At 47.8% G+C, this 14,308-nt stretch overlaps 1 protein-coding gene across 8 annotated transcripts in view; it reads right to left on the reverse strand.

Moving 5' to 3' along the window:
• LOC133399590 (disabled homolog 2-interacting protein-like) overlaps positions 1-14,308 on the reverse strand; it is a 33,898-nt gene that overhangs the window by 10,425 nt on the left and 9,165 nt on the right. For 6 of the 8 annotated variants that reach the window (XM_061671159.1, XM_061671156.1, XM_061671155.1 and 3 more), the window contains 11 exons: positions 12,362-12,633; positions 10,684-10,892; positions 10,214-10,593; positions 9,807-10,043; positions 9,538-9,730; positions 6,663-6,886; positions 6,278-6,369; positions 5,764-6,198; positions 4,099-4,352; positions 3,892-4,005; positions 3,686-3,808 (listed from right to left, as the gene is read on the reverse strand). In XM_061671159.1, the coding sequence (XP_061527143.1) occupies positions 3,686-3,808; positions 3,892-4,005; positions 4,099-4,352; positions 5,764-6,198; positions 6,278-6,369; positions 6,663-6,886; positions 9,538-9,730; positions 9,807-10,043; positions 10,214-10,593; positions 10,684-10,892; positions 12,362-12,633 (2,533 nt within the window). The remainder of the gene's footprint in view (positions 1-3,685; positions 3,809-3,891; positions 4,006-4,098; positions 4,353-5,763; positions 6,199-6,277; positions 6,370-6,662; positions 6,887-9,537; positions 9,731-9,806; positions 10,044-10,213; positions 10,594-10,683; positions 10,893-12,361; positions 12,634-14,308) is intronic. The other 2 variants (XM_061671160.1, XM_061671158.1) reach the window with 1 other exon arrangement.

A 14,308-nucleotide genomic window follows, 5' to 3' on the forward strand; every position in this document is an offset into this window, starting at 1 on the left:
GCTTGTTCTGTTATTTATCTGTTTTAGACAGTGACACAACACCTCAATTGAACTGTAGTCATCTGGAGACACGGCTAGATATAAATGTGTGTCATCTGCATAGCTATGATAGTCAAAATTAATGTTATGAAGAATTTGACCCAAGCATATACAGGCTTAACAGGAGGGGTCCAAGAACTGACCCTTGAGGGACCCCATAGGTTCGAAGAGATTAAACAGTTCCAATGGTTACAAAATAACTCCTTTCCTCCAGGTAGGACCCGAACCATTTAAGGACTGCTCCATTTAGTGCTACCCACGTTTCTAACCTGTTCAGCAGTATATTATGATCTACCGTATCAAAAGCCGGACATTTGAGATGGGTCTATAGCTTGCTTAACATGGAAGCATCCAGCATTCTATTTTTTAGCAGAGGCTTAATGGCAGCGACTTTAAGAGATTTAGGAAACTCGCCTGACTGAAGTGAACAATTGATTATTTGCTGCAAATCAGCTCGCAATAGCTTTGAAAAAGTCAAATGGTATTGAGTCAAGACAGCTCGTTGATGGTTTCAGCTGCTGAACAGTTTTCTCTACTGTTTTTGGGTCAACTGTATCAAATTCTGACCTGGTAATAGAGTTTTTCCTGGGTGGCTTCAGATGTAGTACAATTTTATCATTTTGCTGATTTGGGCTAATATTTAACCTGATGATTGTATTTTATTTCTAGCCCTGACTAACTCATGGTTAAAATGACAAAGACTGTCCGAAGAAGTCACAGTCAATTCGGAGTTGAATTTTTCTCCACTTACGTTCTGCTTTCCTACACTTTGATTTAGAGGTCTTTACCATCATTGTGCTCCTCCACGCTGTTCTAGGTCGCCTCAAGATTGTCTTAGTTTTAATAGGAGCGACAGCATTCATGACATTTGGGATTTTACAGGTGAAATTATCCAAAAGTTCATCAACTGTCTCAGCATTCACAGTTTGTGGCACAGCTATGGTCTCCATAAACTTAGTGGCGGTACTCTCATTTATGTACATTTTCTTACTAGACATAGAAGTTGTCTGAATCTCTAATTCAAAGAATACACAAAAATGGTCAGAAATAGCCATATCCTTAATGTCAATTGATAGAATTGCAACATCCTTACAGATGACCAGATCTAAGATGTGACCTTGAGTGTGGGTTGGACTCTTAATATGTTGAAAGAGGTCAAATGTGTCTAGTATAGCAGAGAGTTCTTTATGAGATTTTTTCCCCCATGTTATTGTCAACATGAATGTTAAAGTCTCACGTTATGACAAAATAGTTGGAGTCAGTAAAAATAACTGACAGCAGTTCTGAAAAATCCTCCATAAATTTTCTATTGTATCTTGGAGGCTTATAAATTATTAAAACAGTAACCTTTGGGTCACCTTTAACTAAAAAACTGAGATATTCAAAAGTGCTAAAATCACCCAGTATAATTTCTTTACACTGAAATAATGACTTAAAAATAACAGCAATACCACCGCTTTTTTCCCTATTCGACACTTGTTCATAAAATAAAAATTTGCTGGTGTTGCCTCATTTAAAATGGTATTACAACTGCTTTCTGTTAACCACGTTTTATTTAGTAACAAAAAGTCCAGATCATAGGTTGTAATGATGTCATTAATCAACTTTGATTTATTACCCAGTGACCTGACATTGAAAATAGTTAGTCTCGCAGAGATGACTGGAGACAATGGTTTGATAGATTCACATTTTATCCTCACTCAGTTTGTAATTCTACTTTTTTATGCCATATTTCTTTGACCAACCGTCTGTCCCTTGTAATTACAGGGACCAAAAATGCCTGACCTCCATAAGGGTCCGACTTATTCTGGAAAACACCCCGCAGATATCAGTCAGATTCGCACATAAGATTCTTCATGGGTGGAGGAGGGGCCCTTCGCATCTTAGTGGACGGTGGGTTGAGGCGAGGGGGGATGAGAGGAAGATCTTGGCGTGGTGTGCGTTGGATTCCAATACTGAGAAGTCTTCATCCAGTCCATCACACCTACCAGAGAATTTAGGCTAGTTGAGAGTGAGTTTTGCGTTGGGCTTTTCTCCAATGGGGCATGGAGCGGTGGTGAGAGATTTAACGTGGTGGCTCATCTCATTTGTCATTCGCTCCTCCTATTGTTTGGATGACGCTGATGAATCCGTCTGCGCCTCGTGTCGCCTTATCTCCTATTCCTCCGATTGTTTGGGAACAACCGCATTTTTTGTCCTTCAGCCGTGTCAACAAGGCCAGTGTTTTCTTTTTGGGCCGCTGAATGAAATACACAGTAAAAGAATTTGCCAGCCAATAACTTATCACTTTGTCTATTTAGACAGAAACCGTCTGCCTTGTAAAGATCGCTCTCAAAAAAAAAAACGCAGAAATTGTCAATGAAACTCACGGATAGTGCAGTACACACTTCCTTGAGCCACTTATTTCATTGACTGAGCCTAGAGAAACATTCATCTCCAAATCGTACAAGTGGGAGAGGTCCACTTATGAAAACCTCAGCATCCAAACACTGCACTTTTGTTAGGAGATCAATGAAATCTCACTTCAATACCTCTGATTGCTGCTTGAGAACATCCAGGGCCCCTGTGTGTATAATGACAGCTTTCACAGTTGGGTGGTGATTAGTGATCTCCAGGATTTTTTTTTTAGAGATATCAGAGACCATGTCATTGGTAACACACAGTAATTTGGTGTTCTTCTCACTGCAAAAACGTTTCACATCCTTGACAGCTCCATCAACAACTATCAATGTTTGGGGTGCCATTTTTTTTTTTGGTATGATTTAGTTTCATACCTTTCAGTGGTGGTGGGGGATGAGCATTCTTGGCCAGGGTCTTGTAAAAGTGGCGCCAATCTATTTGTAAGTCTGATGTCAATCTTTTGCATTGACTAGAGTCCTTTTTTCTTGCCGTTCGCTGTAGCAACCGTCCACGGCCGCTCACTCGGGGCTGAAGCAGCCGGATTCCTCTGTAATCTGCTGGTGTTGTGTCCTCCTTTTTAGATGTTGTCCCATATCTTTAGGCTTTGCTACCAGTAAATTCCAGGGAGAACTACTGGATGGTCCATTACCGTTTCCACAGTCAACATCCGTCCTCTTTGTTGGGCTTAATGCTGTTAGCACACCTCTGCTCACCATTTTGAGACATCGGTAGAGTGGTTTCATTCCCTGACTGTCCATTTACATCCACATACACTTCAAGGCGGTGGATTTTCGTTTCCAGGATTGACATTCTCTGCAGCAGTCTGTGATAGTCCTCAGTGGAAAAGGGAGGCATCTGGATTGCTGGTCTTGTTGCTAATAGTGCTAATTAGCAGGCCACGCTCACGTAATGGTGAGACGGTATCAGAAAATATTGGAATATGGCAACAACTGACTATCTACAAAAAAAGTACAGTCCCACAGGTTTAAAAATATCCAGGAGTCGCTGCTTCTAATTTTTTAGAAGAAAAACAAGCTTATCAGCAAGAAAAAATGTAAACAAGCGAAGCAAGCACAGCGAGCAAAAAAGCGTCTGCACTGTACGAGAGCGAGAGAGAGGAACAATTGTGATTAATAATCGTGATTACAATATTGACCAAAATAAAATATTGATTATTTTTTTGGTCCATAATGGTGCAGCCCGACATCCCATCGACGCTGACTGACAAGTGATGGGTCGCACACACCTGGTACTCCTGCAGCAAGCGCTGGTTCTGCTGGTCCTGAACTAGGAGGTGGGCCTCGCACTCCTCCTGGCGCAAAGCTGCCACACGGAGTTTCTCCTGCAATAACGCGATGTCCTGCTGGTACTGCACGCGAAAACACACACACATCCATCAGGTGTGCGCCAGCTAAGGGCCCAGTAGCAGGATAATGGGGTGTTTCCAGTTACCTTGTCGATGAGGGCGTCATCATGTTGATCATCTTCCGTCTCGGCGTAGGTGGATGTGGAATTCATGTTGAGAAGCCAGGCGGCCGTGCGATCCAGGGCACACGGAGATGGCGCCTGGATATGCACACGCATACATACACGCACACACATGACGGTGTCACCACTTAGCGTACAGCCTGTACAAGTTGCCATGGTAAGCATGTCAACCTTGTTGGCAGGCCGCAGTTTTTCAGGACTGTCGCCTTTGGACGAGGACGAGGCCTGGCGCAGTCTCGAGGGTCCGCCGGTCGGCCAGTCGGGACTAGACGACATCATGCTTCCGGAGGCGGGGCGAGGTGGGAGCATGCCGGGCGGCGTGCGACCCCGTGGCGGGCCTGGGGGGGGCGCAGACGAGGGCGGTGGAGGTTGGTCGATGCGGCGCTGAGGACCCGTACAGTTCTGACGAGGGGGGGCAGCGCCACCTTGGGGGAGGAGTCAGTGATATCATAGACATATAGACAGACGCCTCATCTCCCGGCTCGGCTTACTGCTGCCATACGTCGCAGCGTCGGCCATATTGGATGTGGCTGAAATTCATACACTGGAGATTGAAATTCATAAAGCGACAAGTGCACAAAGTGAAGGCTCTCACGGCCCTGTTTACCATCCGATTGGTTTACCAAGAAAATATTTGGACAAATATTGCTTCAGTTGGCAAACAGTGTTGGAATCCATGCAGCACGCTCACTTAAGTGTTCCATCACATTGGCTTCACATCATTCACTCGGCTGCGGATCAGTAGGTAGAGTGGGTCGTCCAGTGACCAAAGGGTAGCTGGTTTGAACCCCGGCTATGACTGTCTGCATGTCGAAGTGTCCTTGGGTAAGATACTGAACCCTGATTTGCTCCCAGTGCGCATGGTAGCAGCCGCCCATTGGTGTATGAATGTATGGGTGAATGTGAGGCTTTGTAAAGCGCTCTGGGCACTGTGATGGTGGAGATCAGGGGTGTCAAACTCATTTTTGTCGCGGGCCACATTGTAGTTACGGTTTCCCTCAGAGGGCCGTTATGACTGTGAAACAATACAAATCTTTAATCGCCTCATCATATTTACACACGAAATGTATGAACTAGTTTTGGAATCAGAAATCAGGGGTAATGGGTTTTTCAACTATTATTGTTTGGTAACACAAAAATGCTTACAAATATCTCAACATTCTCATTTATGATATATGACAATTTGAAAGTTTGGTACAGATTATAACAAGAATCATGGAAGTTGACACATGATTTTCCCTTGGTAGGGCGGGTCTGGCCCCCGGGCCTTGAGTTTGACACCTGTGGTGTAGATAAAGCGCTATATAAGTGCATTGCATTTCACCTATTTGTTTTTTTGCTGTAACTTATCCCTCAAAGAAAGTGAAAATTGCAAGTGATCATGCAGTTAAGAAGCCCTGGAAGGTGTCGCGCTCTTGCTTGCAGCGTGCCAGCCACGCCGGCTGTCTGCGCTGTAAATACCGCATATCCCTGCTCTGTACTACAACAAAATGTTTGTATGCAAATCCACAGTGACAAGCTTAAATATGGTGCCCTTTTAATGATGCGCATGTGCACCACTTTTGTGCACCCCTGATTACGATGCCTATACAGTATGTTTAGGATATCGGTAAGCACCAAACCAACGTGGAGTATGTATTTTTCTCATGTTTTCATGAGTGTTTACAACAAAATTTATGTAACACTGCGATAATAAACACACATGCACTCATATGGCGGCAACGTGGATGTACGATTCAGCGTTCAATATGGCGTTGAGGTATGTACCGTATTTCTATGTAAGATAACATCAGTGAGATCATCAGGCAGACGTGAAGAATGAAAAAAAAGAGTTACTTGTGACATTTTCTGAGAATGCTCTTCTGTTTTGTTCTTCTCCACTGCTGCTGCTGGACACGGCCGACAGACGCTCTCCTCGCTCACCGGCCACACCCCCGGCAACGCCCACTTGCATCTGGGTGAGGAAGGCGGGTTTGGGCGCGGCGGCGCCAGCCAAGTTGCGCTCGTCTCCGCCCAGGCTGTCGGGGGGCGTGACCTCGGCCCGATGCGGTTGCCGCGACGACATTTGATAGACGGGATTCTGGAAAGACAGCGGCAGCAGCCCCGCCCTTCGCTGCCATTGGCTGTCGTCGAGCGTGTCGCCGGGGCAGGAGTCCTGCAGATCCACCAGGGACAGGCTCCGCCCCTCTGCACTCATTTCCGCCCTCCCGAACGCCGCATCATCATTGGGCTCCGAGTAGGATGAGCTCGGGGCCGGAGAGCCGCGCAAGCCTGTGGGAAGTGACGGGCAAGTTCAGAGGTCAAGGACGGAGCTGGGGGAGTCACTGAAAGAACAAAAGTAAAACGTCACCTGATGCAGGCTGAAGGCTGGAACCTTTTGTGACGAAGAACAAATCTTTGTTCTCAGGCGTTGGCGACGGAAGTCTGGTGAAGTCCACCAGCCTGCAACAAATAGTTCATGATTTAGTGAGTTAGTTAGTTGTTAAAGAACTCTTTAGTGTAGGTTATTCTGGTACCGAAGTTGTCCTGGCGGGTTAGAAAGTTGTTCAGATAGCAAAGAGGCCAACGCATTCCAAGAATGTGTGAAACAGCTGACATCAAAGAAGTAAGAGTGGTTGACAAGTACCTCAGTACTATACGTAAGCACTATACCTACTGTTGGTACTACAGCATATCTAGCCGATCTTCTCGTGGGGAAGGTCATTGTGAAGATGATGACAGGTGCTGAGACTAACCCTCCATCCAGTCCGACGCCACACTGCTGGCCTAGTGATGGATTGCAGGCCACCAAAGGAGGCGAGAGGGGTGGCGACAGAGGCGGCGGCGGAGACACCAAACGCTGAAGCTCGGGCGAGGAGGCCGACGCTTTCCCGGGGTAAGCCACGCCCCCTGGGTTAGCCAGCGCCGCCGACACGTCTCGTAAGATCCGCGGAAGTGGACTGAGCTTGGACAGACAAGACTGAGGACAGATTGAAAGACGGAGATGTCATACTTGCTCACCTGTGTTACACAATGATGGCGCGTGCATACGCAGCGGCTGCTCTCTGTCCCAAACAAATGGGGCTTTCGTGTTTTTGTCTTATATGTCTGAGTGTTTTAGTCTGTCTTCGTCATGTTTACATGTTCCAAGACGCAGATACAGTCGTAAGCTTGTGCTCGACACGACATCGGCAGGTATCTGAGCTAGGCCTAGCGGCTAAACCACACAAGCTAGCTATTCCCGCCATCGTATTACCCAATGTACACTCACTGAACAACAAGCGTTACATTCGACTGCTCCGCTCTACTCGTAAGATGGTGGGAGAGTGCTGTGTTTTTGTGTTTGTGGAAACATGGCTTAACACCAGCGTTCCAGACAGCGCCATTCAGCTCGACCGGCTAGCATGCTACCGAGCGGACAGAACTCTCGCGGGAGGCAAGACTCGCGGCGGCGGACTGTGTGTTTACATCAATGACGCCTGGTGCCAGGACGCTATTTTGGTCAGTCAGATCTGGGATGAAGAGGGCCGGAGGACAGCCAGGGCCAATTTGTCCCGTGGCATCAGGGAGGCCAAGCGGGAATACTCCAGGAAGATCGCCCACCGCTTCAGTGACAGCAGTGACACCAGGAGTCTGTGGCAAGGTATTCAGACCATTACGGACTATAAACCCTCACCACAGATCTGCGACAGCTTCACCTCCCTGCTAAATGAGCTAAATGACTTCTTTGCTCACTTTGAGGCTCACAACAGCACCCCTGCACACAAGACCCCTCCATCCCCTCCTGGTGACCAAGTGCTGACACTGACCCGGGACAGCGTGAAAAGATCTCTCGACAGGATCAACACCCGAAAAGCCCCGGGCCCAGATAACATGGTCGTGTTCTGAGGGACTGTGCAGCTGAACTCACAGATGTCTTCACTGATATATTTAACACCTCCTTGAGTCAAGGTGTTGTCCCCACGTGCTTCAAAGACATCACCATCATCCCGGTCCAAAGAAGTCGTCTCCTTCCTGCCTCAATGACTACCGTCCGATAGCGCCCACTCCTATCCTGGTGAAGTGCTTCGAGCGGAGCGGCTAGTCATGTACCACGTCAAGTCCTCCCTCCCTCCTTCGACCCCTTCCAGTTTGCATATCGGTTCAACCGGTCAACCGAGGACGCCGTCTCCACTGCCCTCCACTCTGCCCTCACACACCTGGACTCTAAGGACTCATATGTCAGACTGCTGTTCATAGACTTCAGCTCAGCATTCAATACCATCATCCCTCAACTACCGATCTACAAATTGGACCAGCTGGGCCTCAACACTTCGATGTGCGACTGGCTGCTGGACGTTCTGACAGGGAGACCGCAGTACGGGTCGGCAGCAACACATCCAGCACCAGCACTCTGAACACGGGGGCTCCTCAAGGTTGTGATGAGCTCTTCTTCACCCTGCTGACCTATGACTGCACACCGACATACAGCTCCAACCTCTTCATCAAGTTAGCAGACGACACAACTGTGGTGAGTCACATAAGCAATGGGTATGAGACAGACGACAGGAGTGAGGTGAGCCGCCTGGCCGGGTGGTGCACGGACAACAATCTCTCCCTAAATGTGGAAAAAACCATGGAGATTGTTGTGGACTCCCAGAATGCTCCCCTGAACATCAACAGTGCTACAATGGAGAGCGTGCGCAGCACCAAGGTCCTGGGAGTCCACGTCACCGAGAACCACTACTGGACCAGCAACACCTCATCACTGGCCAAGAAAGCTCACCGGCGTCTCTACTTCTGAGGAAAGCCAGAGCCCCGACCCCCATCATGTGCTCATTCTACAGAAGGACCATAGAGAGCATCTTGACCAACTGCATCACTTTACGGTACGGAGCCTGCACTGCATCCTGGCGCAAGACTCTCCACCGCATAGTGAGGGTAACCGAGGAGATCATCGGAACCCGTCTTCCCTCCCTGCGGGACATTTACAGCACCCGCCTCACCCGCAAAGCCCTCCGCAAAGCGGGGGATGCCACCCGTCCATCACACAGCCTCTTCAGTCTGCTGCCATCAGGGAGGAGAATACGGAGTCTCCGGGCCAGTACTAACCGACTCAAAGACAGTTTTATTCATCAGGCTGTCAGGAATCTGAACTCTTTGCCAGCTCTGCCCCCCTGAACTCTGAACTGTGACGTCCCACATACATGCACACACACACATCAATACATACACACTTATTGGCCTTGGTTTTCTCTGACATTGACTATGTTGCACACATCACCTGCTCTTTGATATTGCACAGTCAATGAATACTTTATATACTGTATAAACCATAGTTTTATTTAGCTTTTTATATTGATGTTATTTGTCTTTGTAGCACCGCAGGCCCTTGAGTACCGTAATTTCAATCCTCTGTATGTGTTACACATATTGAAGAATTGACAATGAAAGCACCTTGACCTTGACCTTGACCTGACGGAATGTTTCTGATGTGTAAATCGTGTCACCTGGGTCAGGAATGTCACGTGTCATGTGTTACCTAACTGAAAGTTTTGTCAGCGTCAAGCATGTCACCTATAGCAAGTCTGTCTGTCACCTGTGTCATGCGCATCACCCGTCTGAATGTTTGGCCCGCGTCAAGCCGATCACCTGGTCCAGCTCAGTGAGCAAAGTGTGCAGGCTGGAGAGCTCGCGGCCGAGGTCGACGTAGCCGTCGAAGCCTGCGCCGGTGTGGTTGAGTCCGTCGGCATTGGAAATCTCCTGCAGGAATCGCTGCATGCTGCTCCACTGGCGCTCCACAAAATCGTTCATGAAGAGCATGTACTCTTCTTTGGTGCCGAACCTGAAAACAGGAGGCAGACGCGCGCCCACGTTGAGGCGTCGGATCCGACTGGTTGTCGGGCGGTGAACAGACTCACTTGCTGAAGTTGGCCAGGGTCTGGATAACTTTAGCGATCAGCGTTAGCGTGCGAGCCGTGCGTTCGTCCGGGTATCCTTGAGTCAAATCGAAGAGCGATGGCGACATCACCGCCGGACACAGGAAGCGCAGGAAGAGCGACGCGCTGATCAGACGCTCGCTAATGTCCGGCCTCCCGCGGTTGCCGCACTCCTGACGCCACGAGGCAAAAACCTCCTTCAGCTCCCGAGGAAACACCCTGAAGGGGTCACACACGCACACTAGCGTCACCTCAGACTGACTCGCCACCGCCCACACTTAGTTTACTGTAATAACGTGTATGCACGTATGTGTGTGCATCTATGTGTATGTCTATGTTCGCTATGTACACAATGTGTGTTTGAGAGCATAAGTTTCTTTGTGTGAGACCTGTAGGAGTCTAGTATCTTGCAGAAAGCGAGTTCACAGCACATTCTGAGGTTGGCCTGATGCTCTGCGAGGTCAGAGTTGGCACAGCGAGACGCATCCACCTCACAGTTCTCATCCGACTCATACAGAGCCTTGATGAACTCGCCTGAACACACACACGCAAACACACTTACACACCCAGTCTTATGTAGTACATTGTGTAGTGTTTTATAGTTTGTTGTTGTGTGCGGCGTACCCAGCGCATCCTGCAGGTACTTCTGTCCAACCAGCTTCAAGTACTCCTCAATGCTTTTCGTCGCCAGGGTGTTTTCTCTGAAGATCAGCTGATCATTGTCACGGTAACGGTCCACCTCTGACATCATCAAGTCCGTCAAGAAGTCCTGTAAACAAGGAGCGTCAATCTTCGCCAGCGAGATCGCGGTGGGGCAGGGCTGGCGGACCGGAGGCGGGGCTGGCGGCGGAGCTCGTACCTTGGCCTTGCCGGTGCTGTGTAAGATGTGAACCAGCGCTGCTGCCACTTCCTCTTTGGCTCGCAGGCCGATGGATCCTTCCAGCGTGTTGCACAGCAGCAGGTAGTTGGCACTGATGAACTCTGCGAATTCTTTGTACTGCTCCATGGGCAGGATCACCACACTCTGGTAGCGCGCCTTCACGCGCACCGTCGGCACGCTCGACTTCCCTGGTGGCCCGAGCGCACAAACGCATCAACACGTCGTCACATTATAAAGCCTATCAGCATTTGCGTCATGTACTGTCTATTTTTTCCATGAGTCAAAGGTCCCTTGACCCAAGTCACTCAGGCCGGATCTGATAATACTGTTATATTCAAAACAAAATGTATTTTTACTCAAACCAATAACAAAAACACTAACTAAAATCAAATGGCATTTCATTTTGACATCACTTAAAATAAATGGTTGATCAAAACTGAACATGGCCCCTGTGTTAATTCCAAAAGAAATATATCAGGATGGGATTAAGAACATGTTTCTTTTGAAATATAAACACAAGAAAGAAGAAAGAATGTAAAGCAGCTGCATGCGTGCGTACGTGTTTGGTTTTCAAATGAAATGAAAATAAAAGAATAACCAAATACAGGATTAGCAAGTGAACCAAAATGTATTTAAAATATATCCTATGATACATAATAACAATACTCAAACATTTACATCGTTAACATAGGACTTCAGGTGTTATGCTGTTATTTTGAAAGACAAAGCGCACTACTTCTGAATGTGGAATTACTGTAGATTACCTAACGATCGATACTCCTAACTTTCACTAGTAAACGTCACGTAAAATAATCTAATAACGTATTCTGGTCCAACAAGTAATGACCAACAAGCCACTTCAAGTACATTATACTTGTGTGTCGCTAATCACTTTGTCATTGATGCACACAGTCCAACGAACTTTATAATCCAGTAGATGTTACTGATTTAGCTGCGCTCTCTGCGCACAAGCCACGTGAAACGAGCGCTCGAATAACGTACACAAGTGAACACAAACGTAATACATGCTTAAGGCGCCGACAGTAAATTATAAACACAAACGTATTTTCCCGGATGACTTTAAGGCTGGCGGCACAGTGGCCGACTGGTTAGAGCGTCAGCCTCACAGTTCTGAGGACCCGGGTTCAATCCCCGGCCCCGCCTGTGTGGAGTTTGCATGTTCTCCCCGTGCCTACGTGGGTTTTCTCTGGGCACTCCGTTTCCTCCCACATCCCAAAAACATGCATTAATTGGAGAATCTAAATTGCCCGAAGGCATGACTGTGAGTGCGAATGGTTGTTTGTTTCTATGTGCCCTGCGATTGGCTGGCAACCAGTTCAGGGTGTACCCCGCCTCCTGCCCGATGACAGCTGGGATAGGCTCCAGCACGCCTGCGACCCGCGTGAGGAGAAGCGGCTCAGAAAATGGTTGGATGGATGGATGGACTTTAAGGCTATCTGTGTATCGTTGGCATGGAGACAAGCCCCAGTCTGCATGTTCTGACACAACCAAACCACAAAGTCAACTAAGCATTTTTCAACTACGCCGCACGCGGCAAGCGCCCCGCTGGGCAAGATCGAACGAGAGCCCTCGCAGTAGCGTCAACGTGCGTCATCCATACTTAAAACGAAGAAATGAAGAGCGAACGCAGACTCACCTCTGATGGTGCTGGGCATGCTCACTGTGTACCACTTCTCCACCAGCTGTCTGCCCGTTACCGTGATGATGGGGATGTTGACCAGGCCCACGTAGCTACTCTTGTCCTTTTTGCGTTTCCTGTCCGTGTCTTTGTAGATATGCAGCGTCATGGCGCTGACGCACGGCAGACTGCTGAAGTCGAAGCGCTCGCCCCAAAATATGTTGTCTGTCTTCATCTTGCAGGACGTTCGTGCGTACAGGCTGTCGTCCAGACAAAGTTCACAGAAGTACCTGCGCACAATCCAATGGCCATCAACACAGACGGGAGTAAGTAACCGTCAACGTTCAACCAAGTCACGTGGTCTCCACACTAAACTTCCAGCAAGTCCATTAAGCCATACCAATGTTAAAACGGTCTGCCAAAAATCACAGTTGTGTACGTACCTTGGTTTTAAGGTCACAGTTCCGCCCCTTTGCGTTCAGTATTTGTACTTACACACTCACAATCACTTTGGTTTCTGAATGGTCCCAAAGCAGTCTCTGTACAGGCAGTCCTCGAGTTACGACGCACTCGACCGACGGGGTTTGGACTTTACGACGCCCGTGCCTCGTCCGCCATCGTGTTTCTGCTTAGCTAGTGCATAGCGCTTGTCTGTGTGTTTTTTCACACTCTCAGCAGTAATGGTAAGTACAGCATCTTATTTTTGTATTTTAATGTATTTTAGTTTCTGTATACGAAGTGTTAACCTTTCCGCAGGGGTTAACTCCCTTCTCTCATTGCACAGCTGAGCTGGGTGGTCGCAACAATAAAAACACGAAGTGCCGATTTGCTGCTTGAATGGCTTTATTAGCTCCTCTGTACATTGGACATCAACGAGTCCTCCGCTAATCGCTACTCTTCCCCGGTCGCCGTCACGACACTTGCCACTGTACACACACGCACCGGCGCGCACTCCTTCCTTCTTCACAGTCCCGTCTCACTCGCACATCAACGCACACGCCCACACACGCTGAGCTTGCTGTCACAATCACGTGGGACAATACCCGTAACAGAAGTATTTCGCCGTAAATTCCGACTTTAACGGTGAATTCCGACTTACGCGGAAATTCGTGTTACGTCGCCAGCGTAGGAACGGAACTCGTTCGTAAATCGAGGACTTCCTGTATTGTCTATGACTTGGTTTTCTTCACAGTTAAACGCATAACCAACATTAACATTAGTTAATGTTTGACTAGCTATTGGTGAGCTAAACCGTCATTGTGGGAATCTAGATTTCGTTGTTTCTGTCTGTCCTCTTACTGTATATTTAAATGTGTTGTTTGCATTCAATTTCCCCATTTTATCCAAAATATAATCCTTGAATCAAAATGTAATAATCCTCCGTGACAACTCCTTAATGCGCACCGGTGGCTTAACAGGTTTGCGTACACTACCCAAAAAATCTTTTTTTATTTCTAAAACAAAAACATGGCACACTTTGTTGACAATGAAGATCTTCAAATGTGAACAGGAAAGATTTTCAGCTAAGTTGAGTCTTATGAATACCAAATCAAAGTCAAGTGGAGTCTTTCATCAGTTTCAGTCCGCAAATTGGTGACCCAAGTTTGAACCGAGTCAAGTCGCATGGCTGGAGTCCCCCACCTGAGGTTTTCATCGATGGACACAGGTGATGAATGATCAATGGAGGCGAGGGAAGGAGATGAGGTGAAAGAAGGAGACGAGGCAAAGAAAGGAGACGAGGTGAAGTAAGAACACGAGGCATCGGAAGGAGATGAGGTGAAGAAAGGAGAAAAGGCAAAGGACGACGACGAAGCAAAGGAAGGAGACGAGGTGAAGGAAGGGGACGAAGGGAAGGAAGGACATGAGGTGAAGGAAGGAGACGAGTCGAAGGAAAGAGATGAGGTGAAGGAAGGACATGAGGTGAAGGAAGGAGATGAGGTGAAGGAAGGAGATGAGGCGCAGGAA

This window comes from Phycodurus eques, chromosome 3 (genome assembly GCF_024500275.1).
Source record: "Phycodurus eques isolate BA_2022a chromosome 3, UOR_Pequ_1.1, whole genome shotgun sequence".
In the NCBI taxonomy this organism is placed as follows: domain Eukaryota; kingdom Metazoa; phylum Chordata; class Actinopteri; order Syngnathiformes; family Syngnathidae; genus Phycodurus; species Phycodurus eques.